This window comes from Saccopteryx leptura, chromosome 3 (genome assembly GCF_036850995.1).
Source record: "Saccopteryx leptura isolate mSacLep1 chromosome 3, mSacLep1_pri_phased_curated, whole genome shotgun sequence".
Classification (NCBI taxonomy): domain Eukaryota; kingdom Metazoa; phylum Chordata; class Mammalia; order Chiroptera; family Emballonuridae; genus Saccopteryx; species Saccopteryx leptura.
The window spans coordinates 104,431,969-104,458,346 of record NC_089505.1 but is presented as its reverse complement, the minus strand read 5'-3'; the positions used below and the strand labels follow the sequence as shown (position 1 = coordinate 104,458,346).

Sequence of the window (26,378 nt, the reverse complement as noted above, 5' to 3'; positions counted from 1 at the left end):
AAATAAAACAAAACATATTTATATTGACTATCTTATAATTTAATTTCCAAATTCTTAAGAGGATATGTAATTGTATGCAATAGGTATTTTTAAAAATCATGTTTTTAAAAATTATGCTATTTTTAAAATAAAAAAAACACCAACAAAAAGATAAGTGAATGCTTTACTAGAAAATAAGTCTCCAGCCTAACCAGGCGGTGGTGCAGTGGATAGTGTCAGACTGGGATGCGGAGGACCCAGGTTCGAAACCCCAACGTCACCAGCTTGAGCATGGGCTTATCTGGTTTGAGCATGGGATCATAGATATGACCCCATGGTCGCTGGCTTGAAGCCCAAGATGTAACTGGCTTGAGTGCAAGGTCGCTGGCTTGAGCAAGGGGTTACTCGTTCTGCTGTAGCCCCACGGTCCAGGCACATATGAGAAAGCAATCATGAACTAAGGTGCCACAATGAAGAATTGATGCTTCTCATCTCTCTCCCTTCCTGTCTGTCTGTCCCTATCTGTTTTTCTCTCTGTCTCTCTCACGGTCTCTGTCACAAAACAGAAAAGGAAAGAAGTCTCCAACAAAAAAAAAGAAAAAAGAAAGTAAATCTCCAACTATGTACTATCATAATCAAATCAAAATGTATTCTAACCAAGGGCCTACCGGATCAGTGTGTTCCCAATCTGGTGCCGTATTTCATTCCACTCTTCTTTGCTTTTTCGGGGCCAAGAATTCAAGTTCAACTCTGGTTCAGTGGGTCTGTGGTTCAACTTCATTGCCAGTGTGTCTTTCCTTTTCACTTTGTTGGCCAGAGAACCTATGCACAAGAAAAAAAATGTTGAAGCTAATAAAGGCTCAACCTCACCTGGTTGAGATTTAGGCAGGAGTCTGAACAAACAATATCATTGTATCTCCCAGCTTCCTACGTGGCCTCCAACCATCCAGCTACCACAGATGTGGGGGTAAAGCTAAAGACATCTAAAAATCTCTGCCAGATGGACTCAGATGGGCTAAAGATATCTTTTCCTTTCTACCAGTCCTCTCTATTTTTCTTCTTAGTAAGAAGTGCTACAGAAGAGAATCTAAGCATGGGACAGCTTCCTAAATTGCAACAAAAAGACATTCACACTAACATACCTCATAAAATTCCTACTCTTTTTTCCCCCCACTGATTTGAAAGAGAGAGGAAGTGGAAGAGAGAGAGAAGCATCAACTTGTTTCACTTAGCTGTTCACTCATTGGTTGCCTCTTGTATGTGCCCTGACTCACGGGGGACTGAACACACAACCTCAGTGTACCAAGACAACACTCTATTTACTAAGCCATCCAGCCAGGGCTAAAATTCCCATTCATTTCTTTTTTAATTTCTATTTATTTATTTATTTTTTTGAGAGAGAGCGAGAGAAACATCAACTCAGTGCTCCACTTAGTTGTGCATTGATTGCTTCTCATACTTGCCTGGACTGAGGATTGAACTGCTAACCTTAGGCTCAAGCCAAGCCAGCAATCTCTTGCTCAAGCTGGTAATCTCGGGTTCAAGCTGGTGATCTCAGGTTTCAAACCTGGAATCTCAGTGCTCTGAGTCGATGCTCTATCCACTGTGCAACTACCAGTCAGGCTAAAATTCCTATTCTTAGAGCTGTTTTCCTACTTTAAGAAATCAGGATTCCATTGTTCATATTTGTGTACATGAACATGTTTTTTTTGTCCTTTGTCCCACGAATACAGTAAACTCATTAGACTGAAAGAGAGCATCACTCTGTCTTTTTAACAGAGCCCAAATACCAACTTTCCTCTCCACATTCTTTTATACCACCAAGGTAAATAACTAAAACAGATGAGCCCTGGCTGGATGGCTTGGTTGGTCAGAGCATCATGCCAGTATAGAAAGGTTGCTGGTTTGAACACAGGTCAGGGCACATATAGGAACAGATCAATGTTTCGATCTGTCTGTCTCTCTCTCCTTCTGCCCTTTCCTCTCTTGTAAAAACAAGAATAAATAAATAAATAACAGCTTCAGCGGTGGTGGCATGGTGGCTAGAGTGTTGGCCTAGGATGCTGAAGTCCCAGGTTCTAAACCCTGAGGTAACTGGCTTGAGAGCAAGGTCATCAACAGGATCCTGGGGTCACTGGCTTGAGCCCAAGGTTGCTGGCTTGAGCATAAGATCACTGACTCAGCATGGATAAGAAGCAATCAATGAGCAATTAAAGTGATATGACCGACCAGGCAGTGGCACAGTTAATAGAGCGTCGGACTGGGGTGTGGAGGACCCAGGTTCGAGACCCCGAGGTTGCCAGTTTGAGCGCGGCTCATCTGGTTTGAGCAAAAAAGCTCACCAGCTTGGACCCAAGGTCGCTGGCTTGAGCAAGGGCTTACTCGGTCTGCTGAAGGCCCACGGTCAAGGCACATATGAGAAAGCAATCAATGAACAACTAAGGTGTCACAACGAAAAACTGATGATTGATGCTTCTCATTTCTCTCTGTTCCTATCTATTCCTCTCTCTGACTCTGTCTCCTCTCTCTGACTCCGTCTCTGTAAAAAAATAAAATAAAAAGTAACACAATTATGAGCTGATGCTTCTCATCTCTCTCTCCATCCTCTTTCCCTTCCCCTCTATCTCTCTCTCTCTCTAAAAAACAAAACAAAACACACCAAAAAATGATGAAAAATCTGAATGACAATCTACTTGGCTCCCTCCCTCTGGCTTGTTATAACAGTGGGAGTATCAGAGACAAGAGTCCTTTGTAAGCCAACATTAGTTAGTCCGATGACTGGATGGGAGAAGGTGCCTGTTTCCATATGTCTTCATCTTACACTTGCTAAGACCAGCAAGTAGCTTTTTTTTTTTTTAAAGATTTTATTTATTCATTTTAGAGAGGGGGGAGGGAGGGAGCAGGAAGCATCAACTCCAATATGTGCCTTGATCAGGCAAGCCCAGGGTTTCGAACTGGAGATATCAGCATTCCTGGTCGATGCTTTATCCACTGCGCCACTACAGGTCAGGCCCCCAGCAAGTAGCTTTATTTGTAAGAGAATTTTCTCCTCTCTTTCCCTCCTTTTCTTACTATTCTGGCTTTCATCTTCATCCTCTTCATCTCGGTACTGAATGGGACCTTCCGAGTCTGAGTCGCTCTCCTTCTCTTCCTCTTCCTCCTGCAGACACTGTGGTAGTTTAGGAATGACTGAGGTAGGTGGTATGTCTTCACTGAATGTAGGTGGATGGGTTTGTTCCTCTTCTTCATCGTCTGGACTAACAAATTAACAGAATTATATTTTCCTTTCAGAAACATAAAGGACAATAACTGATTTTAAAGGCAAAATACTGAATATCTATAGAAAAGTTCATGAATAAAATAATTTAGAATTCCTTCCTTTAATTTTAAGTCTTGTTAAGAAACTCTTTAGCAGCTATTAATCTAAAGAAGGGGTCCCCAAACTTTTTACACAGGGGGCCAGTTCACTGTCCCTCAGACCATTGTAGGGCCGGACTATAAAAAAAACTATGAACAAATCCCTATGCACACTGCACATATCTTATTTTAAAGTAAAAAAACAAAACGGGAACAAATACAATATTTAAAATGAAGAACAAGTAAATTTAAATCAACAAACTGACCAGTATTTCAATGGGAACTATGGGCCTGCTTTTGGCTAATGAGATGGTCAATGTGCTCCTCTCACTGACCACCAATGAAAGAGGTGCCCCTTCCGGAAGTGCGGCGGGGGCCGTAGTTTGGGGACCCCTGATCTAAAGGCTCTGGGTTCAAATCCTAGCTCTACAACTTATGTACTAACTTGTAAGTTACTTTTCTGTAAGTGGGAATGATACCTACCTCACTGGCTTGCTATGAGGATGAAAGAGACAAATTTTACACTAGTTTCTGGCACACAGGGCACTGACTGATCTACAAGGCAGGTGCAAGTGGGCTTTGGTCTGGTTAAAAGAGAATACTAATATTGCACAGCATCTAACACTGTTCTTGGCTCATAGAAGATATTTAATACAAATATTTAACCCATTTCCCTTTGGTTTAACAATGCAGTAAGACAAAATGAAAATCTAAACCCAGGAAATAAAGAGAAGTAAAGATGAAAAATAACTTCCCGTTTTAAACTCTGAAGGCATAAAACTATTACTTAGTCCACCTTCTAAATGGTCTCTTTCCAGGCTGTGAAATAAATATAACAGCAAGCACAAAGGTTATGGCAAAATAAATAGCAAGTAGGATGCTGCAACAGCTCTATAACAATTCTTCTAGTTAGTAAGGTACATCTGCAACTTGCCGAAAGGTGTTAATCTTCAGTTGCAATTTGTTGGAATTTTAAAAAGATAAGAGTAGGTGTTAGTACTGATGCTGGTGTGAACAGATTATTCAGTGTTTGGGGACAGATGAAGGAGAGAATAAGGTGACAAGTTCCAGTCTGTGGGCCTGGAATGCTAAGCTGTTTTTCAGAGCTCCCTTCTTTTCCTCTAGACTTCTAACTGCCCCTTTCTACCCAGCTTGTGTGCCAGGCACTAGTGCTTTCAGATTTGTCTGATTTCTTTCTCACAAAGCTATGTAAATATGCATTATTCCTGTTTACAGATTAGACAACTAGTGTATGCCCACACCACCCTGAACATGTCCGATCTCGTCTGATCTCGGAAGCCAAGCAGGGTCAGGACTGGTTAGAACTTGGATGGGTGACAGATTAGACAACTAGAGAGCAAAAAGGTTATATAACATACAATACTACAAGTTAGTAATAAGAGGTAGAGCTAGGGTTTGAAGCCAGAGCTATCTTTCTCCAAACTCTTAAGTACTATGTATCAAAAAAGTGTTTTTTTTTAAAAATTGAATTATTAAGGTGAAAAATACAGTGGTTTTAATTTTCAAGTACAAAAGTTTATAATTTTTGTATTATTATGAAATTGTCTGCCATGGAAAAAATATAGACATCAGCAGGGTAAACAAACAAAGTCCAAATTCTAGAACATGTCTTATTTGTTGAGTATTCTTACTTTAAATTTATTCAAATTTTCTTTCTATAAGTAATTTTTTTTCCTAAGGAGGGCTAACTAGGAAAGGAAAGAGGAAACAAGAGGCAAGCTTTAAAGGCACTCACACTTTCAGCATTTCAATAGTGATGGGAAGTGACCTGGTACGACCCAGGGTATTGCTGTCCTCAGAGAAGCTGTCACTGTGCTCGAAGAGCAGTGAGTGAGCTCTGTGAGAGCCCTCCAGGGAAGGAATCACCGGAAGTGGGCTAGTCAGGGCCTGCTGGATTCGGATATGCAGTGGGAGGGCGGGCAACCTACAGGGTATGTGGGGCTCCCCGAAGCTGTGGTCCAACATCCTCTTGGGTACTTCCTTTTTCTGGTCTTCCTGCTGAGGGACCTCTTGGGGTAGATCTGAGGAAGGTGCAAACTCAATTTCTGGCACCACTTGAAAAGTCTTCACAGGAAATGGAGGGGACCGTGGGGGTTCTGGAGGTATATGAGTAGGAAGTGGGGGGGATGGAGAGGGAGGTGGGATCATCAGTAGCTGTTCGGAGCCCACAGAGCACGTGCTCTTCTCTCTCTGATCACTTGGTGCTTTTGTGGTGGCGGTGGCTGACTCCAAGGTGGGTACCAAGGTGGAAGGAATGCCTCTCTTAGGTGGTAGGGGTGGGGATGGTTTTGATAACAATGTACCACTGTTTATTGCTGGAAAAGAGAGAACAACACCTCAATTTAAGATGGTTTTACAATGCTCTGGGGGGCCAGCCCAGGGCCTAGAGTTAAGAGCTGGCTCAGTCTTAATCTGTCAGGCAAAATATAGCATTCCATGGCTTTGCCATTCCCTACATATCTCATTCTAAAACAAAATTTATATTTAAATAACTACGAGGCCTAATAAATGTATAGAGGTATAGAAACACCATTACCTTAATACCCTAATAAGAAATGTCTTACTTCTTTAATAAGAAATATGACAATTTAGCCCTGGCTTGTTGGCTTAGCAGTAGAGCATTGACCTGGTGTGTGGAAGTCCCAGGTTTGATTCCCAGTCAGGGCACACAGGAGAAGCGCCCATCTGTTTCTCCAAACCTCCTCTCCCCCCTTCTCTCTCTCTCTCTCTCTCTCTCTCTCTCTCTTCTCCTCCTGCAGCCATGGCTCAAATGGTTTGAGCAAGTTGGCTCTGGGTGCTAAGGATGGCTATTTGGCCTTGCCTCAGTTGCCAAGCAATAGAGCAATGGCCCCAGATGGGGAGAGCATTGCCTGGTAGGCATCTTGTCAGGTGGATCCCAATCAGGGAAGGATATGGGAGTCTCTTTGCCTTTCCGCCTCTCACTTAAAAAAAAAAAAAAAAGAATTTTTTATTACAATCTTGGTGTAAAGTTAATAAGAATGGAGATAGAAAAAAAGCAAATAAGTTTTCTTATGTTTAACAGTACTCATTAAAAATTTTACACATCCGGTCGGGCGCATGCGGGAGTCTGTCTGACTGTCTCTCCCCGTTTCCAGCTTCAGAAAAAGACAAAAAAAAAAAATAAAAAAATTTAAACATGCCTGACCAGGTGGTGGCACAATGGATAGAACATTGGATGGGATGCGGAAGACACAGGTTCGAAACCCCGAGGTCGCCAGCTTGAATGCGGGCTCATCTGGTTTGAGCAAAGCTCACCAGCGTGGACCCAAGGTCTCTGGCTTGAACAAGGGGTTATTCATTCTGCTGAAGGCCCATGGTCAAGGCACATATGAGAAAGCAATCAATGAACAACTAAGGTGTCACAATAAAAAACTGATGATTGATACTTCTCATCTCTAACCGTTCCTGTCTATCTGTCCCTATGTATCCCTCTCTCTGTAAAAAATAAAAATAAAAAAAAATAAAATAAAAATTAAACATGTTGACAGCAATAAAGAACAAACACTTTCAGATACTGTTGCCCTAACCTGATAAATAGTGATATCTAGGTTTCTTAGCTCAATATTACAAAACTGTCAATAATGACATCTTGGATTTTCATAGCAAATGCAAAGGCCTTTGAAGAAGTCCAAGTGCTTTTCTATCCTTGACTTCATATTCCCCTTGGGTAAGAGATTACTGTTACCATTTTACAGAAGGAAAAACCACAGGAGTCAGGTAAATTGTCCAAGATCAGACTATAAACTGGCAAAGGCTCAGCTAGTTCCCAGGTCTCATTATTGGGCTATATCCTCTGGGTCTCATTGTATTTATTTTTATTTGTTCCACTTCTCTTATTGTCCTATATGCCCAATCCCCCATCTCCACTCTCCACTACACTATGGACTCCTTGAAAACAGGACAACCCTCTTATCTCCATCAACATATCCACAGGGTTGGGCACAGTGCCTGGCACATAGTGGGTCCTCATACATGTTAATTAGATGAGGGGCCCCTACCCTATATCATGACAATATGTATCCCCAGATGATCCCCCAAAGCCCACAGTGACTCAGATGTTGATTGAGCACAGTCCTTTAAAGTGCTCCAAATGGCCTTTAAGAAATAGATCATCACATTACACAGGGGCAAACCTGGTAAAATAAATAGCTTTCCTGATCACCAACCTCTAAACCTTTACTCAAACTCCTCTTTTTGGTCCCACCAATTGTTTTCACATGATTCCATGTCTCAAGGTTCCCTGAAATAAAAATTCTCTTGCGTTAAATCCCATTCCATGGGCAGCAAAGTAAAAGGGTAGGTAATCTGATGTTTTAATGTCACACATCATAAGTATATTTTTAAAGGGACTTGTTAGAAAAACATTGCATACACATAAGAAAAGATTAAAAAATGTAAATTTTAGCATCAGTGGAGGAGATTCTTTTAGGCAGTCTGGACTTTGCTGCTTCTCTATTCTTTTTTTAAATTCATTTTAGAGAAGAGAGACAGAGAGAGAGAGAGAAAGAAGAGGGGTGAGAAGCAGGAAGCATCAACTCCCATATGTGCCTTTACCAGGCAAGCCCAGGGTTTTGAACCAGCGACCTCAGCGTTCCAGGTCGAAGCTTGATCCACTGTGCCACCACAGGTCAGGCGCTGCCTCTCTAAAAATAGCAGTTAGCTATTCCAACTACAACAAAACCCACCTATGACAATACCAAATTTGACTTTTTTCCCCCTTTTTTCTTTTTGTATTTTTCTGAAGTTAGAAGTGGAGAGGCAGTCAGACAGACTCCCACATGCACCCAACTAGGATCCACCCAGCATGCCCACTAGGGGTAATGCTCTGCCCCTCTGGGGCGTTGCTCCATTGGGGCCAAAGACATTCTAGCACCTGAGGCAGAGGGGTGGAGTCCTCTTCAGTGCCCGGAGCCAACTTTGCCCCAGTGGAGCCTTGGCTGCGAGAGGGGAAGAGAGAGATAGAGAGAAAGGCGAGGAGAAAGGTGGAGAAGCAGATGGGTGCTTCTCCTGTGTGCCCTGCCTGGGAATCGAACCTGGGACTTCCACACACCGGGCCAATGCTCTACCACTGAGCCAACCAGCCAGGGCCCCAAATTTGACTTTTTTTTTTTTCCAGAGACAGAGAGAGTCAGAGAGAGGGATAGATAGGGACAGACAGGAACAGAGAGAGATGAGAAGCATCAATCATTAGTTTTTTGTTGCAACACCTTAGTTGTTCATTGCCAATTTGACTATTTTAACATTTGAATTAATAAGGTAAATTACCCTTTAGTAATTTATTTATTTATTATTTATTCAGTGAGAGGAGGGGAGACAGAGAGAGACTTTTGTATGTGCCCTGACTGGGATGCACCCAGAAACCCCACTAGGGGGCGATGCTTTGCCCATCTGGGGCATTGCTCCATTGCTCAGCAACTGAGCTCTTCTTAGTACCTGAGGTGAAAGCTATGGAGTCAGCACCCAGGGCCAACTTACTCCATTTGAGCCATGGCTGCAGAAGAGAGGAAGAGAGAGAGAGAGAGAGAGAAAGAGAGAGAAGTCAGAGGGGGAGGAGTAGAGAAGCAAATGATTGCTTCTCCTGTGTGTCCCGACCAGGAAATCAAACCCAGGACATCCACATGCCAGGCCGATGCTCTACCACTGTGCCAACCAGCCAGGGCTGGCTCATAGTAGTTTAAGGAAAACATATACCTGAAGATGTTAAGGAAGTCATCTCTGGTACATATACCCTTGGCATTTGGCTATAGTTCTGTGAGAAATATGCCACAATGTTTATTGGTGGGGTTACAGATTTCCTTCTTCTATTTAGCTACTATGATGTTCCTTTCTTAGATCTAATATTCCTAACTAGCCCTTAGCCCTAAGACTGTTATGTCCATTAGTAGATGCGGAAATGTCCACAGCAGTGGTTTCCAGATGTTTAGATTTCATGGACCAATACAATTAAAAAGAAATTCCCAACCAACCTCAGGTTGTCATTTTTAATATTTCCAAGTAAGGCTTGATAGTAGGGACACCACTTACAAAAATAATCTTTTCATGAAAGAAATAGCCTTTTAATACCAAAGAATAGGGTCATAATTTCAGAATAAAGAACTTTTAAATAAAATCTACTTAATTTTGATAGAAACTCTGTGAACTGTCCTATTTTTCTCCTGCTGAGGACCACTCATAGACTGATAAAAGGGATTCCTCAGTTATAGGACCTGTTGCTTTGGGCTATTTACCTTAGGCCAAGAGTGGCCTCTGCAGGTTAGCCTGGGATATAGTACACATAATACCCCTTTTTTTTAATGCTGTCTACCCTGGAAAGAGTGGAGTATACTACTGGTTTAGAGCAGTGGTTCTCAATGGATGGTCCCTGTACTTGCAGGATCAGCATCATCTGGGAACTTGTTAGAAATACAAAGTCTCAGGCTCTACCCCAGACTTATCGAATCAGAAACTCTAAGGGCAGAACCCAGCACTCTGTATTTTAACAAGCCCTCCAGGTGACTGTGACAAGAACATCTGACTGGACAACCATTTGTGAACAAAGGTATACACAAAAGAGGTCTGTACTGAGTTGAAAAGCCTATGTTTGGTTTCTATCTTTCACTAACTGCAACCTTGAGTCACAACTTCTTCACGTTCTAATTGCCCTATGTAATAGATAGAATCAGTTTCCTACTTCACAAGTAGATTTTGAAAATAAGTACTGTACATGAAAGTTCCTGAAGTTCCCCAGAGATAAGTCACCACGGCAGTATCTATCCAAGGTGGTGATAATGATAACAACCTTCATCCTGTTTTTATCAAGCTACTCCAACCTGTCATACTCACAATGAGTTCTAAGCCTGTTTTTCAAGGTTCTGGTCACCCCACACAACTTGATGGTATTAACCATTTAAAAAGCATAGTTTTTATTCCTCCAATCATTAACAAGAACTTTAAGCAGTACTAAGTCTAGTTATCATTTTTCCTGAAAAACTATCTTCGTTTCTCCCCTCCCTTTCTTGAAAGTTCCCTTAAGTAGGTTTGCATTTATGTAAAGAAAACACACCTAACAAGGAGTTCAGATAAATATAAAAAATTTGCTAAAACCAACTATCTTCCTTTTCTCTCTTCCACCACTAATTTTACTAAGAGTAGCATTCTTATCTCTCCCAAGATAAAACATGATTTTATCTGGACAATTTAAATGCTCTATTTTGCAGTTATTATGCCAGACACTGAATCACAAGTTACATTGGCATTTATACAATATTGGGCTTATGCTGAAGGAATGTATTGTTTAAAATAGGTTAGAAGAAACCTTTTCTTCATGCTGGACAAACCTGTTGCGGTCTTCACATGTCCTGTTCCCTGACTATTTTTATTTCATTTAAAGATTTTTAAAGGCCCTGGCGGGCCAGCTAAGTGATAGAGCGTCGGCCTAGTGTGTGGAAGTCCCAGGTTCAATTCCTGGCCAGGGCACACAGGAGAAGCACCCATCTGCTTCTCTACCCTTCCCCCTCTCCTTTCTCTCTGTCTCTCTCTTCCCCTCCCGCAGCCAAGACTCCATGGAGCAAAAGTTGGCCCGGGTGTTGAGAATGGCTCCATGGCCTCCGCCTCAGGTGCTAGAATGGCTCCAGCTGCAACAGAGCAACGCCCCAGATGGGCAGAGCATCACCCCCTAGTGGGCATGCCGGGTGGATCCTGGTTGGGTGCATGTGGGAGTCTTTCTCTCTGCCTCCCTGCTTCTCACTTCAGAAAAATACAAAAAAAAAAAAAGATAAAAAAAAATGTTATTTATTCATTTTAGAGAGGTGGGGAGGGAGAGAGTGGGAGAGGGAGAGGGAGAGGAGAGAGAGAAAAAGAGAGAAAGAGAGAGAAAGAGAGAGAGAGAGAGAGGGAGTAGAAAGCAAGGGAGGAGCAGGAAGCATCAACTCCCATATGTGTCTTGACAGGCAAGCCTGGGATTTCGAACCATCAACCTCAGTGTTCCAGGTTGACACTTTATCTACCACGCCACCACAGGTCAGGATTTAAAAAAAATTTTATTTACTGATTTTAGAGAGAAAAGAGAGAAAGAGAGAGAGAGAGAGAAAGAGGGGAGGAGCAGGAAGCATCAACTCATAGTAGCTGCTTCTCGTATGTGCCTTGACTGGGCCAGCCTGGGGTTTCAAACTGGTGCCCTCAGTGTTACAAGTGGGCACTTTATCCACTGCGCCACCACAGGTCGGGAACCTGTCCCACAAATATTAATAGTATTTCAGAAACACTGTTGTAGGAAAATAGATATGAATCCCCACCAATTACAACCTAATTTTAGTAATATCTGATCTCAGCCTGTTTCCATTCATAGTCACCTCCCTCATTTTCAGGATTTTTCTCTATATTGAGTACATTCCAAGGGTCAAGATATGAAAACTCCCTCACAGACCAAATCAATACTGGACCAGTTATCCATAAAGCCACCATCCAAAATACAGCCCAACCCAAAACAACAGAAACCCAAAGGCTTACTACTTACCAATGACAGGGTTGCTATTTCTGTGAGTTGGTTTAGGGGGAGGAACGGGGGGCTGCTTGGCAGGGACCGTGTGAGGGAGGCTCGGGGCGGCAGTAGTGTTAGTGCTGGCAGGAGCAGCAGGCAGAGTCCTGGGTGCTGGGGACGGGGGCACCAAGGGATTAACAGTTTTTGGGAGGTCTGTGGCTGCGGCGGCAGGCACTGTGGCGGCGGCGGCAGAGGTGGGCGTGCTGGACCTTGCTGTGCTGCCGGAGGAAGCAGTGTCCTTTGCTTGCCCTTCACTTGCTTCATAAGAAGAGGACAGTGGTCTCTTAGGAGGAAGTAAGGGCTGTTTGGGTGCATTCTCAGGGATGGACTCTGCTTCAGAATTAGGCTGGCTTCCAGCTGAGCCTGTGTAATAACAGGTACAATTTAGAAGAAGAAAGAGTAATCAGACTCAGAAAGCTAACACATGTACCAACTTATAATCAACTTCATTATTTAACCTCAACTTACTTAAAAGTATATGATACATTTTCAATCAGTAAGAGAGGCTTGTTATTGTAGTGATTCTTTTTTTTAAAATTTATTTTTATTAAAGATTTTATTAATTGATTTCATGGGGGGGTGGAAGTGAGAAGTATCAACTCATAGTTGCTTCACTTTAGTTATTGCTTGCTTGTTGTACGTGCCTTAACCGGGCAAGCCCAGGGTTTCGAACCAGCGACCTCAACGTTCCAGGTTGATGCTTTATCCACTGTGTCACCACAGGCTAGGCTTAAATTTATTTTTATTTTTTAATTTCTGTCTGATCAGGTGGTGGTGCAGTGGTTGGAGCGTCGACCTGCGATGCTGAGGACCCAAGTTTGAAATCCTGAAGTCTCTGGCTGGAGCAGGGGTTGCCGGCTCAGCTGGAGCCCTCCAGTCAAGGCACATATGAGAAGCAATCAATGAATAACTAAGGTGCCGCAATTGCGAGTTGATGATTCTTATCTCTCTCCCTTTCTGTCTGGCGTTAGTCACTCTCTCTCTGCCTTGTTAAAAAAAAAAAAATCTATAGGAAGGGGAGTGGGGAAGAGAGAGATGAGAAAGATCAAATTGTAGTTGCATCACTTTAGTTATTCATTGATTAATTCTCACACGTGCCTTGACTGGGGGGCTCTAGTTGAGGCAGCGACCCCTTGTACAAGGCAGTGATCTTTGGGCTCAAGCCAGCAATCTTGGGATCATGTTGATGATCCTGTGCTCAAACTGCCAAGCCCATGCTCTAGCTGATGAGCCCGTGTTCTAGCCAGCAACCTCAGGGTTTTCAAATGGGGCCCTCAGTGTCCCAGGTTGATGCTGTATCCTCTGAACTACCACCAGTCAGGCATTGTAGTGATTCTTCACACAAGAGCCAGGAGGAGGAACATTAGAATCCCTTGGGTGGAGGAGAAAAATGTGTAGCTTAAAAAAGTTCTACAGGTGTCTGATATTTGATATCCTCCTTGAGAATCACAATTTTAGATATTTTCTGAATGAATGAGAAAGGGAAATCTGACTTAAAGTTATAATCAGCTGAGGAACTGCTAGAGAACAGAATTCCCTCTGGATTTTAGTTCTCCCCTTGCTCTTGCAAACTCTTGAGGTAAATGAGAGTGACTGATCCACAGCTCTTAAACTCAAAAATCTAGTTTCTTTTTTTAATTTTCTTTTTCATTTTTTAAAACTGATTTTTAGTGAGAGGAAGGGAGAGAAAAAAGGAGAAAGTGAGAGGGAGACAGAAACACTGACTTGTTAGACTTGTTCCTCTTATTCATGCCATCATTGGTTGTCTCTTACATATGCCCTGACAAGGATCGAGCTCACAATGCCAGCATGTTGGAACGATGTTCTAACCAACTGAGCCACCTGGCCAGGGCCAAAAACTCAGTTTCTTACCTAGTCTCTTCTTTGAGTCCTCCTCTTCTGGAACAGGTTTCCTGAGACTTGCTATTCTTCCTGGCTCTTCCTCTATGTGGACTGGACTGGAAGATCTGGCACTCCCTATGGGGGTGGTATGGCCATTCTTTAACATGGCATGGCTCACCTTCCCTGGCTCCTCACCACCTGCAAGGTCCAAAAGGAAAGAGCAAACTGATGAAACTGGCACAGTCATCTAATCCCATTTCCCCCTCTTCCTTTTTAGCTTATTATTTTTTGAGTTTTGGGTTTTTTTTTAGATTTTTATTTATTCATTTTTAGAGAGAAAGAGAAGGAGGGAGGAGCAGGAAGCATCAACTCCCATATGTGCCTTGACCAGGCAAGCCCAGGGTTTCAAACTTTTAGCTTATTATTTAGATCTACATTATTATTATTTTTAATTATTTGGAACTTTATAGTAGTAATGGAAATTAAGTAATTCCTTTTTATAATAGACATTTGATTGCCTAATATGTGTCAAGTGCCTTGCTACATGAGTAAGACAAACTTACTATACATAAGTAATTTTTTTTTTTTTTACAGAGACAGAGAGAGAGTCAGAGAGAGGGACAGATAGGGACAGACAGACAGGAAGAGAGAGATGAGAAGCATCAATCATCAGTTTTTCGTTGTGACACCTTAGTTGTTCATTGATTGCTTTCTCATATGTGCCTTGACCGCAGGCCTTCAGCAGACCGAGTAATCCCTTGCTTGAGCCAGCGACCTTGGGTCCAAATTGGTGAGCTTTGCTCAAACCAGACGAGCTCGTGCTCAAGCTGGTGACCTCGGAGTCTCAAACTTGGGTCCTCCGCATCCCAGCCTGACGCTCTATCCACTGCGCCACCGCCTGGTCATGCTATATATATATAAGTAATTTTTATACTAAACAGTAAGAGCTAAAATGGATGAAATGGTAGGAATAAAGAAGATATAATTATCTTAGGGTGGGAATGGGGTTAGGAAAGCTTCACAGAAAGTGGAAGCTGGACTGGGTCTTAAAGGATGGGTAGAAGCATACCAGACTGATGACAAGATGATGAAAGAGTCTATCTAGGAAGAAGGAGTAACATGTACAAAGGTGTGGAATTATTCAACATGTTTGGGAACTGGCAACTAGTTAGGTCTGGCAGGAGAATAGATGCATATAAGAATAAAGTTATGGGCAGGACTAGAGAGGCAAGCAAGAGCCAGGCGATGAAGGATACTAAACACCATGTAAAAGAGCCTGAACTGAATCCTGTAGGTAACAGGAAGCCAATGAATTAAAGTAGGAGAGAGATCTGATCTGATCTGTCTTTTAGGTTAACTCAGAGCTGTGAGGAGAATGGATTGCACCGTGATTGGAACAGGAAATGTAATAATGAGGTACTACTAGAATACAGGTGAGAAATAGCAGAGGGTGCCTGTAGGCATTAGGAGTGGAGAGCAAGGGACAGAACTGACAGATGGATCAGAGGTAAACATGACTGACATGCATGATAAATCCCTATAAACTAAACAGCAGGAATGATCACTTGGCTGGAGGCTTTGGGATGACTGCTCATCACTATGAAAATAGTAGGTAAGAGTCCTTCATGAGGCAATTAGACAAACATTCCCAGCTGAGGTTTTCTAGACTCCTTTGGAGGAGAAAACTAAAAAACCCCCTGAGGTTAGAGACGAAAAACTCTGTCTCATCTCCTGGTGTCGGGACTGGGACTAGTTGCTCTCTAGATGGTGTCCTTCTTTTTTTTCCATGGTGAGACACTCTGGGTAGTATTTTATTGTCTCTCTCTCGCTCTTTTTAGAGAGGCAGAGAGAGAGAGACAAAGAGAAGGAACATTGTTCCTGTATGTGCACTGACCGGGGATTGAATACTCAATCTCCATGCTTTGGGATGACGCTCTAACCAATTGAGGTAACTGGGCAGGGTCTTTTATTGTCTCTTGAGTTAGTCCTTCAAGTTCTCATAGACCAACCAGGCTCCCTCACCCTATTCTACCGCTTTGTACCAGAAAATTAGACAGTATCATTTTTCAGGCAGTCTAAATACAAGGTGGAGGTTGGGCTAAAAGTAGTGAAGAAATTAAGGCACTAAATAAAAATGTACTTCTAAAGCTGAGGTATTTTGACAACTAATTTTTTTTTAAAGAGGAGGGGCAAGATGGTAACAATTATGCACATGTAGTAAGTTGCTGCTTATGTTAACATAGACCAACTTTAACAAAAACAAGCCTTTCTAGAATATAAAGCAATGAATCATTCCAATGCCAACAGGCTACTACTTTATTTATTTTTTTACAGAGACAGAGAGAGAGTCAGAGAGAGGGATAGTTAGGGACAGACAGACAGGAACGGAGAGAGATGAGAAGCATCAATCATCAGTTTTTCGTTGCGACACCTCAGTTGCTCATTGATTGCTTTCTCATAGTGCCTTGACCGCGGGCCTTTAGCAGACTGAGTAACCCTTTGCTCAAGCCAGTGACCTTGGGTCCAAGCTGGTGAGCTTTTGCTCAAACCAGATGAGTCCATGCTCAAGCTGGCGACCTTGGGGTCTCAAACCTGGGTCCTCTACATCACAGTCTGACGCTCTATCCACTGCGCCACCTCCTGGTCAGGCCAGGCTACTACTTTTGAAAACCATATAGTGAAAGGTTAAGACACATTATTAATTGGTTTTTACACAGCACACACAATTAAAATATATGTAAAAGTGATCAATTTTTTCTTAAGTTACTTAACCAGGATTGCTACTTTTAAATAGCAAAAGAGACTCAATGAAGGTGAAAAACAAGAAGGAAGTAATATACAGGGTTTGAGGTGAGTGAGCAAGAAAGGTGAGAGGCAGGTGAGAGCATGGAGCGGGAAATGGCTATTATCACAAAGGCTAGGGCCAAAGGTGCTGCCACTGCAGCATTATGATTGCCATTAAACACCTAAATATGATACTTAGAAGATTTTGTGTTCCACTATAAAAAATAAACAGACTCATGATAAAACAAAAGTTACACATGCTCATAACTAACCCTGTAGAAAACTCAAGAAAAAAGAAAGAAACCCCCCACCCCATATTTCCATCTTAACACCCAGAGGTAACCAATGCTAGTATTTCAATATTTTTCCTTCGAGCTTGTTTCCTCTGCTTAGTTTTTTATAGTTCAGATAATAAATTTTTTTGAGATAATAAATCTTTAATATACATAATTTATAAAATTGTGTGAATAGAAATACATTTAGATGCTTCAAAATCTAAGAAGTCTAATACTCCATCAGATTGGCTCCTTTCTCCCATCATTCAAAGGATCTGTTTTTTAAAATTTATTTATTTATTCATTTTAGAGAAGAGAAACAGAGAGAGAGATAGAGGGGGCGAGGCACAGGAAGCATCAACTCCCATATGTGCCTTGACCAGGCAAGCCCAGGGTTTTGAACTGGCGACCTCAGCGTTCCAGGTCGACGCTTGATCCACTGTACCACCACATTCAGGCTCAAAGGATCTATTTTTGAAACTTAGTTTTTAGATTTTGTCTCATGCAACGTAATTCTAATAAAGAGAAATGAAATTCAACCTTGTACTACAAAATTTTAACTCTCCTAATCAGCTGGTTTGTGAAGTCACAGATTGGAGAAAATCTTGACATTATTAAACCAGGAGTGAGCACTGAAATACCAAAACAATCTTTATTTTATTTTTTTAGGGAGTGAGAGACAGACAAACAGGGACAGACAGACTAGAAGGGAGAGAGATGGGAAGCATCTTGTTATTGTGGCACTTTAGTTGTTCATTGACTGCTTTTTCATATGTGCTTTGATGGGTGGGGCTACTGCTGAGCCAGTGACTCCTTGCTCAAGCCAGTGACCTTGGGCTTCAAGCCAGTGACCTTTGGGCTCAAGCCAGTGATCCCGTGCTTAAGTCGGATGAACCCGTGCTCAAGCCAGTGACATCGGGGTTTCAAACCTGGGTCCTCAGTGTCCCAGGTTGATGCTCTATCCACTGTGCCACTGCCTGGTCAGGCCAAAACAATCTTTATGACAGGCAGAAGATTAGAACAGCAATATGGGCATAAGACAAAGTTGGTCAAAAAGGAAAAATAAACAGAGAGAGAAGGAAAAGGAAACAAATGACACAGTACTGCAGCTGGCACAAAGTTGAGGATGTAGAGACAGAGAATGCCTTCCCCGCTAATCACTTAATTTCAGAGTTTGAGTTCAAGAACACAGCCAGATAATTTAGACAGAGAAGGAAAGGTAAATATTTATTTTTCTTTTTCTTTCTTTTTTTTGTGTGTGTGACAGAGACAGAGAGAGAGACAGAGAGAGGGACAGATAGGGACAGACAGGAAGGGAGAGAGATGAGAAGCATCAGTTCTTCATTGCAGCACCTTAGTTGTTCATTGATTGACCTTTGGGCTCAAGCCAGTGACCATGACCCCGCACTCAAGCTGGCGACCTTGGGGTTTCGAATCTTGGTCCTCCGCCTTCTGGTCCGACACTCTATCCACTGTGCCACCACCTACTCAAGCTAAATATATATTTTTCAATGTAATTAGTCTACTTTAACACTTTTACCAACAGTTGTGTATAAATTCCACTTATTCCATACCCTCACCAACTCTTGTTCGTGATCCTTTGATTAATTTTAGGTTTTCTAATTTATATGTAGGGTAATTTTATTTTGGTTTTAATTTGTGTTCCTTAATTAGTAATGAAGAAAAAAACCCCCACTTTTTAATTTGTTTATTGGGCATCATTAGTGAATTCAATGCTTTTGTAGACTTTTCTATTTTCTTTTTTAATAGCTAGTTAAAAAGAACATTCTAGATGCATGAACAGTGTTTGTTTGTTTGTTTGTTTGTTTGTTTTTTCTGAAGCTGGAAATGGGGAGAGACAGTCAGACAGACTCCCGCATGCGCCCGACGGGGATCCACCCGGCACGCCCACCAGGGGGCGGTGCTCTGCCCCTCCGGGGCGTCGCTCTGCTGCAACCAGAGCCACTCAAGCACCTGGGGCAGAGGCCAAGGAGCCATCCCCAGCGCCCGGGCCATCTTTGCTCCAATGTAGCCTTGGCTGCGGGAGGGGAAGAGAGAGACAGAGAGGAAGGAGGGGGGGGTGGAGAAGCAAATGGGTGCTTCTCCTATGTGCCCTGGCCCGGAATCGAACCCGGGTCCCCCACACGCCAGGCCGACGCTCTACTGCTGAGCCAACCAGCCAGGGCTAACAGTGTTTGTTTTTTGAAAGTTCTGCCCCTCCCCAACAACAGCAATAACAAAGAAAGAAAATTCAAATACCGAGTCAGAACCAAATACCTGTACAGAGACATAGGCTATTTGTTTGCAAACTCACCCTGTTCTGAGTCTTCCAACAGAACCCCTCTTTTAACCAGCTCTTCTCTCGGTTTTCGCATAGATATTTTTCGCTCTAAAACTAACATTAAATTGGAAAACAGTAATCAGAAATGAGGCAGTTAAAGGTCAACTTTAAGCATTCTAACCCCACAGGTAAAAGTATAAAATGGTTCAATTTTCTAGTCTCTAGAAAAAAAAAAACAGGAAAACCTAACTTTAAATTAAAAAATTTCATTTCTTTCATATGCTGTGCTATTATTAGGAAAGCAGCATTTCCAAAAGAAATTAACCTTATATAGTTTTATCTTTTTTTTTTAATTAAAATTTCAATAATATAGTAGTTATGAATGAACTTTCTCTAAGAGAAAGTGGCCAGAGTAGGAAACAAAGAAGCATCTCATATTCACTACAGTTCAGGAACTCCATTTACCACTTGATCAACTTTAGTTCCACTGAATCACCACCTTGGGAGTGAGGCTATATATAGTACAGGGGTTGGGAACCTATGGCTCGCGAGCCAGATGTGGCTCTTCTGATGGCTGCATCTGGCTCGCAGCCAAATCTTTAATAAAAAAAATAATAACTTTAAAAATATAAAATATTCTCATGTATTACAATCCATTCATTTCCTACCGCTCATGTTCATGGTTGCGGGTGGCTGGAGCCAATCACAGCAGTCCTCCGGGACAATACCAAACTTTTATTGGATAACGCGTAATGTACATGGGTCCTTGTATTGCTCTCATGAAATTACATTTTAAAATATGTGGCGTTCATGGCTCTCTCAGCCAAAAAGGTTCCCGACCCCTGCTATAGTATATAAGGCTTAGTGAATGACTACTTGGTTTTTTAATTCTAAAAGACTGAATTCCTTCTTCAAAGGTAGATTATCTAATCTTGGGAAAAGAATGAAAAAATTAGGTATTTCCAAAACAGGAAACTCTTTAACTCAGAACATATATTTAAATATTAATATTTCACCTTCTGATGTCTCTTTGAATTTATCACTACTTTTTTTTTTCCGCCATTTCCAGGGCTTGAAGATTTTACCAAAGCCTGAGAACTTGCTCTTCCTTTTGGTGGGAGGCGTCGTGTCTCCTCCTGCTTCTACACTGTCCATGATCATGCCTGGGTCGGCAGTGGGCTGACCTGCTTCCTCTGTTGCATGGTGAGAGGGAGAGAGGGAAGAGAATAGCTGATTAGTATGTTAGCATAATCTCAAAATTGTCCCTGCCCCTCTCTTCCTGTGGTAGTTGAAAGGATCAGAACAATGATAAACAATCATGCAGGCAGTCAAGACTCCTTGACAGCACGTGGACACCAAACATCAAAATACATAATATTTAAATTACTAAGGAGAAAAAAGAACCAAACCAAACTGACATATTTTAGCACAAAAATTCAATAAGATGGTCATAACCAGCTTAAAATCTCTTAATGATACATACACAAATGTGGACGTCTTCCCAATATGCATGAGATCTTGCCTCATGCATTCTATTGTCACTGTCATCCTTTTGGCATGGGGGAAGGCCTTTCCCAGTAACACTATCTTCCCTGTCACCAAAGCAAGGAATTCCACCATTTGGAGTGAGTCATTCATTATTCTTTGTTCAACAATGCCCTCTCCCTGTCCTCCTCTTTCAGGATATAAATAGTTCAGAGAGGAGGTGACACATTAAGTGTTAACACCTTACTTGCATGTGTTTTTCAGATTATTTTTCTGCCTTCACAAGACCCTAGGGAGTTCTGGAGCACTGTAAGGGGACTGGGGAGAGGGCAGGGGCAGGGAAGAAGAGTGGTTTAAAATGGAAGGAAATTTGTTTTTGGAAAGGAGAGGTGAGATTCCAGTTTGCTTATCACAATATTGCTTTAGGGACAATCCTGACTTTAAGGATTTCACAAGAAACATAACTGACATGATGAATGTGCAGAATGAAATGAAAGACCATAAATAAATCCTTCATAATGTTTATACATGCAGGGTTTAATTTAGGTAGCTTTAGTGGCATAGAAAGGAGCAGCCAAGACTGGGCCAAGAATAATAATAATTTTTAAAAAGCAGGAAGGCAACAACAAAATAAAAGCAGGAAGTCAATACAATATAGCTTTGCACTCCACCTACTGTCCCAGGGTTCTCTGGAGAAGTCTAGAGGAGAAGAAAAAAAAAGTCATGTGGAATAACAGTCCTGGAACTAGAGTGGGACCTTTATAGAAGTAGGTCAAGGACCACACACTGTATTATCACATGTAATAAGTTAACATGTTTATTGTAAACAATATCACATGTGGAGCAAATAATGCTTTTGGGGGGATATAAAAGGACATATAAATTCACTAAAAATCTATTAACATACTATAGAAATATTTTCATAAGAGAAAATACATAATCAACAAGCATTAATACCTTTTTAGAAACACTATCAAAATCAGTATTTTTTCAACTGAGTCTAGAGAAGGCCAATTGGTGAAGGTCAGATTTACACAACTGTAAATATCAGAGTGACTACTACAGCAATGCCTGCTGATGTATTATTTTGATGTATCCAGATGACTAGGGCAAAATAGGGTCCTGGTTATTGAAGTACAACAGATTAAGAGAATAGAGGACAGTGACTCTTTTCTTCCTAGTTGCCTGATTTAGTTAAGGGCATCCTGGATCTCAACTATTGTCATCCCCTACATAAAATGCAGTTGAATCTGACCATATAACAGTGGACCATATTTTTAAAAATTTAGTTGCCAGAGACATTAAAAGAACTCCTGTCATAACAATTTCCCCTCAATGGTACCCTGGGATAAACCACCAAAAGTGAACACATAGTATTTATTGCTTTTAAAACTTAGTGCTTTAACGCCTGATCAGGCAGTGGCACAGGTAATGGAGCGTCGGACTGGGATGTGGAGGACCCAGGTTCGAGATCCTGAGGTCGCCAGCTTGAGCACCTAGCTCATTTGGTTTGAGCAAAGCTCTCCAGCTTGGACCCAAGGTCGCTGGTTCAAGCAAGGAGTCACTTGCTCTGCTGCAGCCCCATGGTCAAGGAACATACGAGAAAGTAATCAATGAACAACTAAGGTGCCACAACAAAGAACTGATGCTTCTCATCTCTCTCCCTTCCTGTCTATCCCTATCTGTCTCTCTCTGTCTCTGTCACAAAAAACAAAACAAGACAAACAAACAAAAAACTTAGTGCTATAACTAAGCCAGTATTCTCCCAATTAGAGAATGTCAATAAGCCCTCAAGACATTTCACTGCATTCATAATATAATATTTAACACATGTTAATGCTCACCCTTTCAGAAATGGAGCTAAGTAACACAAGCTGCTCATTCTTAAATAGTAGCCTTACTTGCAGAGGCAAAGAGGGACTAAAGCTTTATTTTTTACTTAAAACACACACACACACACACACACACACACACACACACATTTTTAATGGAGAGAGGCAGGGAGAGAGAGACAGACACGAACATCAATCCATTCCTGTACGTTCCCTAACTGGGTATCAAATTGTCTATCTCTGTTTTGGGAGGGTTAGAGCTTTGGGATAATGCTCTAACCAACCGAGCAACTGGCCAAGGCAGGACTAAAACATTAAATGTCCTGCTAACTCATCTACTAAGTAAATTTCACTCTGTTCTAAAAGACACACAAGAAAATGCTTGTTTAGTTAAAATTAACGGCCCCTGACTAGATAGCTCGGTTAGTTTTACAGCATCTTTCCAATACACAAAAGGTTGTAGTTTTGATCTCTATTCAGGACACATACAGGAACAGATCAATGTTTCTGTCTCTCTTTCTCTAAACTCAATAAAATTTTTTTTTTTAAAGTAATAGGGTAGATTATTAAAAATAAACCTAAAAACAAAAAACCAGACTAACAATATGAAGAAACGGGTTATTAGTAGTATGTGGTATCTTTACAAAGGAAATAAAGCCATTAAGCTTTAGGAATGTTAAAAAGTCTCTGGCTATAAAGTCCTTAAATGAAATGCAGCCGATCCAGGTGCTTCCACCATCTTCTCAGATATCTGATTATTTTCTAAAGTAGAACTTAGTTCATCCTTTTTAATTCTTCATTATATTAAACTCCCTTTTAATTCTTCATTATATTAAGTAATATATTTATGTGTCCCTTTTCTTATATACAAAACAAAATCAGATATCCTTTCAAATATATGTATGTCTGCTAAAATATGAACTAAAAACAAGTTCTGTTTATATTAAAAAAAGTACAGTGTGTATGGAAAATACCAACAGCTTACAATAAAAAATGAATGTGTCCACTGTTACATCCATTGCTAAGAATAGTCTTCCTCATTATGTAAAGAAAGTTACTGAAAAGAGTCAGCAAAAAGGCCAGTTATTTTCTTTGATGCTTTATCCAAATGTGCTCAATTTTTATGTTTATAAAACTTTTAGAAGTGGATATGCCTCTTGCCTCATGCAGTGGGGTTCAGCCACATCCAACCCTGACCTAATTATTAGCCCAAATTTATTCATCCATATTCTTTTTTTTTTTTTTTTTTACAGAGACAGAGAGAGTCAGAGAGAGGGATAGACAGGGACAAACAGACAGGAATGGAGAGATGAGAAGCATCAATCATTAGTTTTTTGTTGCGCATTGCGACACCTTAGTTGTTCACTGATTGCTTTCTCATATGTGCCTTTACCGTGGGCCTTCAGCAGACCGAGCAACCCCTTGCTTGAGCCAGCGACCTTGGGTTCAAGCTGGTGAATTTTTTTTTTTTTTTTTAAATAAATTTTTATTAATGGTAATGGGATGACATTAATAAATCAGGGTACATATATTCAAAGAAAACATGTCTAGGTTATTTTGTCATTAAATTATGTTGCATACCCCTCGCCCAAAGTCAGATTGTCCTTCGCCACCCTCTATCTAGTTCTCTGTGCCCCTCCCCCTCCCCCTAACTCTCCCCCTGTCCTCCCTCCCCCCACCCCTGGTAACCACCACACTCTTGTCCATGTCTCTTAGTCTCATTTTTATGTTCCACCAATGTATGGAATCATGTAGTTCTTGTTTTTTTCTGATTTACTTATTTCACTCCTTATAATGTTATCAAGATCCCACCATTTTGTTGTAAATGATCTGATGTCATCGTTTCTTATGGCTGAGTAGTATTCCATAGTGTATATGTGCCACATCTTCTTTATCCAGTCTTCTATTGAAGGGCTTTTTGGTTGTTTCCATGTCTTGGCCACTGTGAACAGTGCTGCAATGAACATGGGGCTACATGTGTCTTCACGTATCAATGTTTCTGAGTTTTGGGGGTATATACCCAGTAGAGGGATTGCTGGGTCATAAGGTAGTTCTATTTGCAGTTTTTTGAGGAACCACCATACTTTCCTCCATAATGGTTGTACTACCTTACAGTCCCACCAACAGTGAATGAGGGTTCCTTTTTCTCCACAGCCTCTCCAACATTTGCTATTAACCGTCTTGTTGATCATAGCTAATCTAACAGGTGTGAGGTGGTATCTCATTGTAGTTTTGATTTGCATTTCCCTAATAACTAATGAAGCTGAGCATTTTTTCATATATCTGTTGGCCATTTGTATCTCTTCCTGGGAGAAGTGTCTATTCATGTCTTCTTCCCATTTTTTTATTGGATTGTTTGTTTGTTTGTTGTTGAGTTTTATGAGTTCTTTGTAAATTTTGGAAATTAGGCCCTTATCTACAAGCTGGTGAATTTTTGCTCAAACCAGATGAGCCCACGCTCAAGCTGGCGACCTCGGGGTCTCGAACCTGGGTCTTCTGCATCCCAGTCCGACGCTCTATCCACTGCGCCACCGCCTGGTCAGGCATTCATCTATATTTTTATAATCTCATATTCTTCCCCCTCTATTCTTCTCCATATGACAAACAGAACATTATTTCAGTGACTCCAAAATCTGTTCAAATACTTTGAAATTAGCCCAGTCGTCTTTTCAAAACAGAATCTATGGGAAGTGGGACCTAGGAATCTATTTTTAAAAATTATCACAGGTTTCTGATCAGACAGGTTTGTTAAACCCAATCCCATATTATTATCTGGAAACCCGACACCTGTTAAAAGAGACAGAGGCAGACATTCTTTGTATGTCTGTAACCTAATACTTTGTTGAAGAACAATAAACTCAAAAATCATGGCATCATTCCATTCCAGTGCTTCTTACTCAAACACAGTATTCCCTACAGAGGATTGTGGGGGTCTCTCTGTGTTTCTTAGTTTCACTTATACTTTAAGTTAGAAATAAACAATATAAAAGTTTGCAGTTAAAAAAAAAAAAAGTTTGCAGTTATTTTTCTCAAGATTTATAATATACTGCCTGACCAGGCGGTGGCACAGTGAATAGAACGTTGGACTACGATGCAGAGGACCCAGGTTCGAGACCCCGAGGTCGCCAGGTTGAGCGCGGGCTCATCTGGTTTGAGCAAAGCTCACCAGCTTGGACCCAAGGTCACTGGCTCGAGCAAGGGGTTAGTCGGTCTGCTGTAGCCCCACGGTCAAGGCACATATGAGAAAGCAATCAATGAACAACTAAGGTGTCGCCACGAAAAACTAATGATTGATGCTTCTCATATCTCTCCATTCCTTTCTGTCTGTCCCTATCTATCCCTCTCTCTGACTCTCTCTGACTCTCTCTCTGTCTCTGTAAAAAAAAGATTTATAATATACTATGTTCCATGAGCACTTGGAAAGTAAATGTATTGTGCAGTTACTGAGTATAGTGTTCTATATATGCCAATTAGGTTGACTTGGAAAATCATACTGTATGAATCAATAACATCCTTTCTGATTTGTTGTCAGCTAGTTACATCAGTTACTGAGAGAGGTATGTTAACATCTCTACCAATGAAGTGGATTTCTCTTTCTCTTTTTAGTTCCAATAATTTTGGCTTGATATATTTTACAACTATATTATTAGGTACATACAAATTTAGTTATATCTTCCTGTTGAATTGATCTGCTTACCATGAAATGCCCTATATCACTCTGATAACACTTTTGCCTTTTTATTTTTTTTTTACAGAGACAGAGAGAGTCAGAGAGAGGGATAGTTAGGGACAGACAGACAGAAACGGAGAGAGATGAGAAGCATCAGTTTTTCATTGCGACACCTTCAGTGGTAGTCAACCTGGTCCCTACCACCCACTAGTGGGCGTTACAGCTTTTATGGTGGGCAGTAGCGGAGCAACCAAAGTATAAATATAAATAAAAAGATAGATTTAACTATAGTAAGTTGTTTTATAAAGATTTA

General features: G+C 41.2%; 1 protein-coding gene and 1 long non-coding RNA gene across 5 annotated transcripts in view; both read right to left on the bottom strand.

Moving 5' to 3' along the window:
- Nucleotides 1-26,378, bottom strand: part of LOC136399856 (uncharacterized) — a 194,104-nt gene that overhangs the window by 34,388 nt on the left and 133,338 nt on the right. The window lies entirely within an intron of this gene.
- Nucleotides 1-26,378, bottom strand: part of PHACTR4 (phosphatase and actin regulator 4) — a 105,207-nt gene that overhangs the window by 18,368 nt on the left and 60,461 nt on the right. For 2 of the 4 annotated variants that reach the window (XM_066375606.1, XM_066375604.1), the window contains 7 exons: nucleotides 20,095-20,271; nucleotides 19,112-19,192; nucleotides 13,769-13,936; nucleotides 11,873-12,259; nucleotides 5,093-5,672; nucleotides 3,052-3,236; nucleotides 648-801 (listed from right to left, as the gene is read on the bottom strand). In XM_066375606.1, coding sequence (XP_066231703.1) covers nucleotides 648-801; nucleotides 3,052-3,236; nucleotides 5,093-5,672; nucleotides 11,873-12,259; nucleotides 13,769-13,936; nucleotides 19,112-19,192; nucleotides 20,095-20,271 — 1,732 coding nt within the window. Of the gene's footprint in view, nucleotides 1-647; nucleotides 802-3,051; nucleotides 3,237-5,092; nucleotides 5,673-11,872; nucleotides 12,260-13,768; nucleotides 13,937-19,111; nucleotides 19,193-20,094; nucleotides 20,272-21,234; nucleotides 21,263-26,378 lie in introns of all 4 variants that reach the window. The other 2 variants (XM_066375605.1, XM_066375607.1) reach the window with 2 other exon arrangements.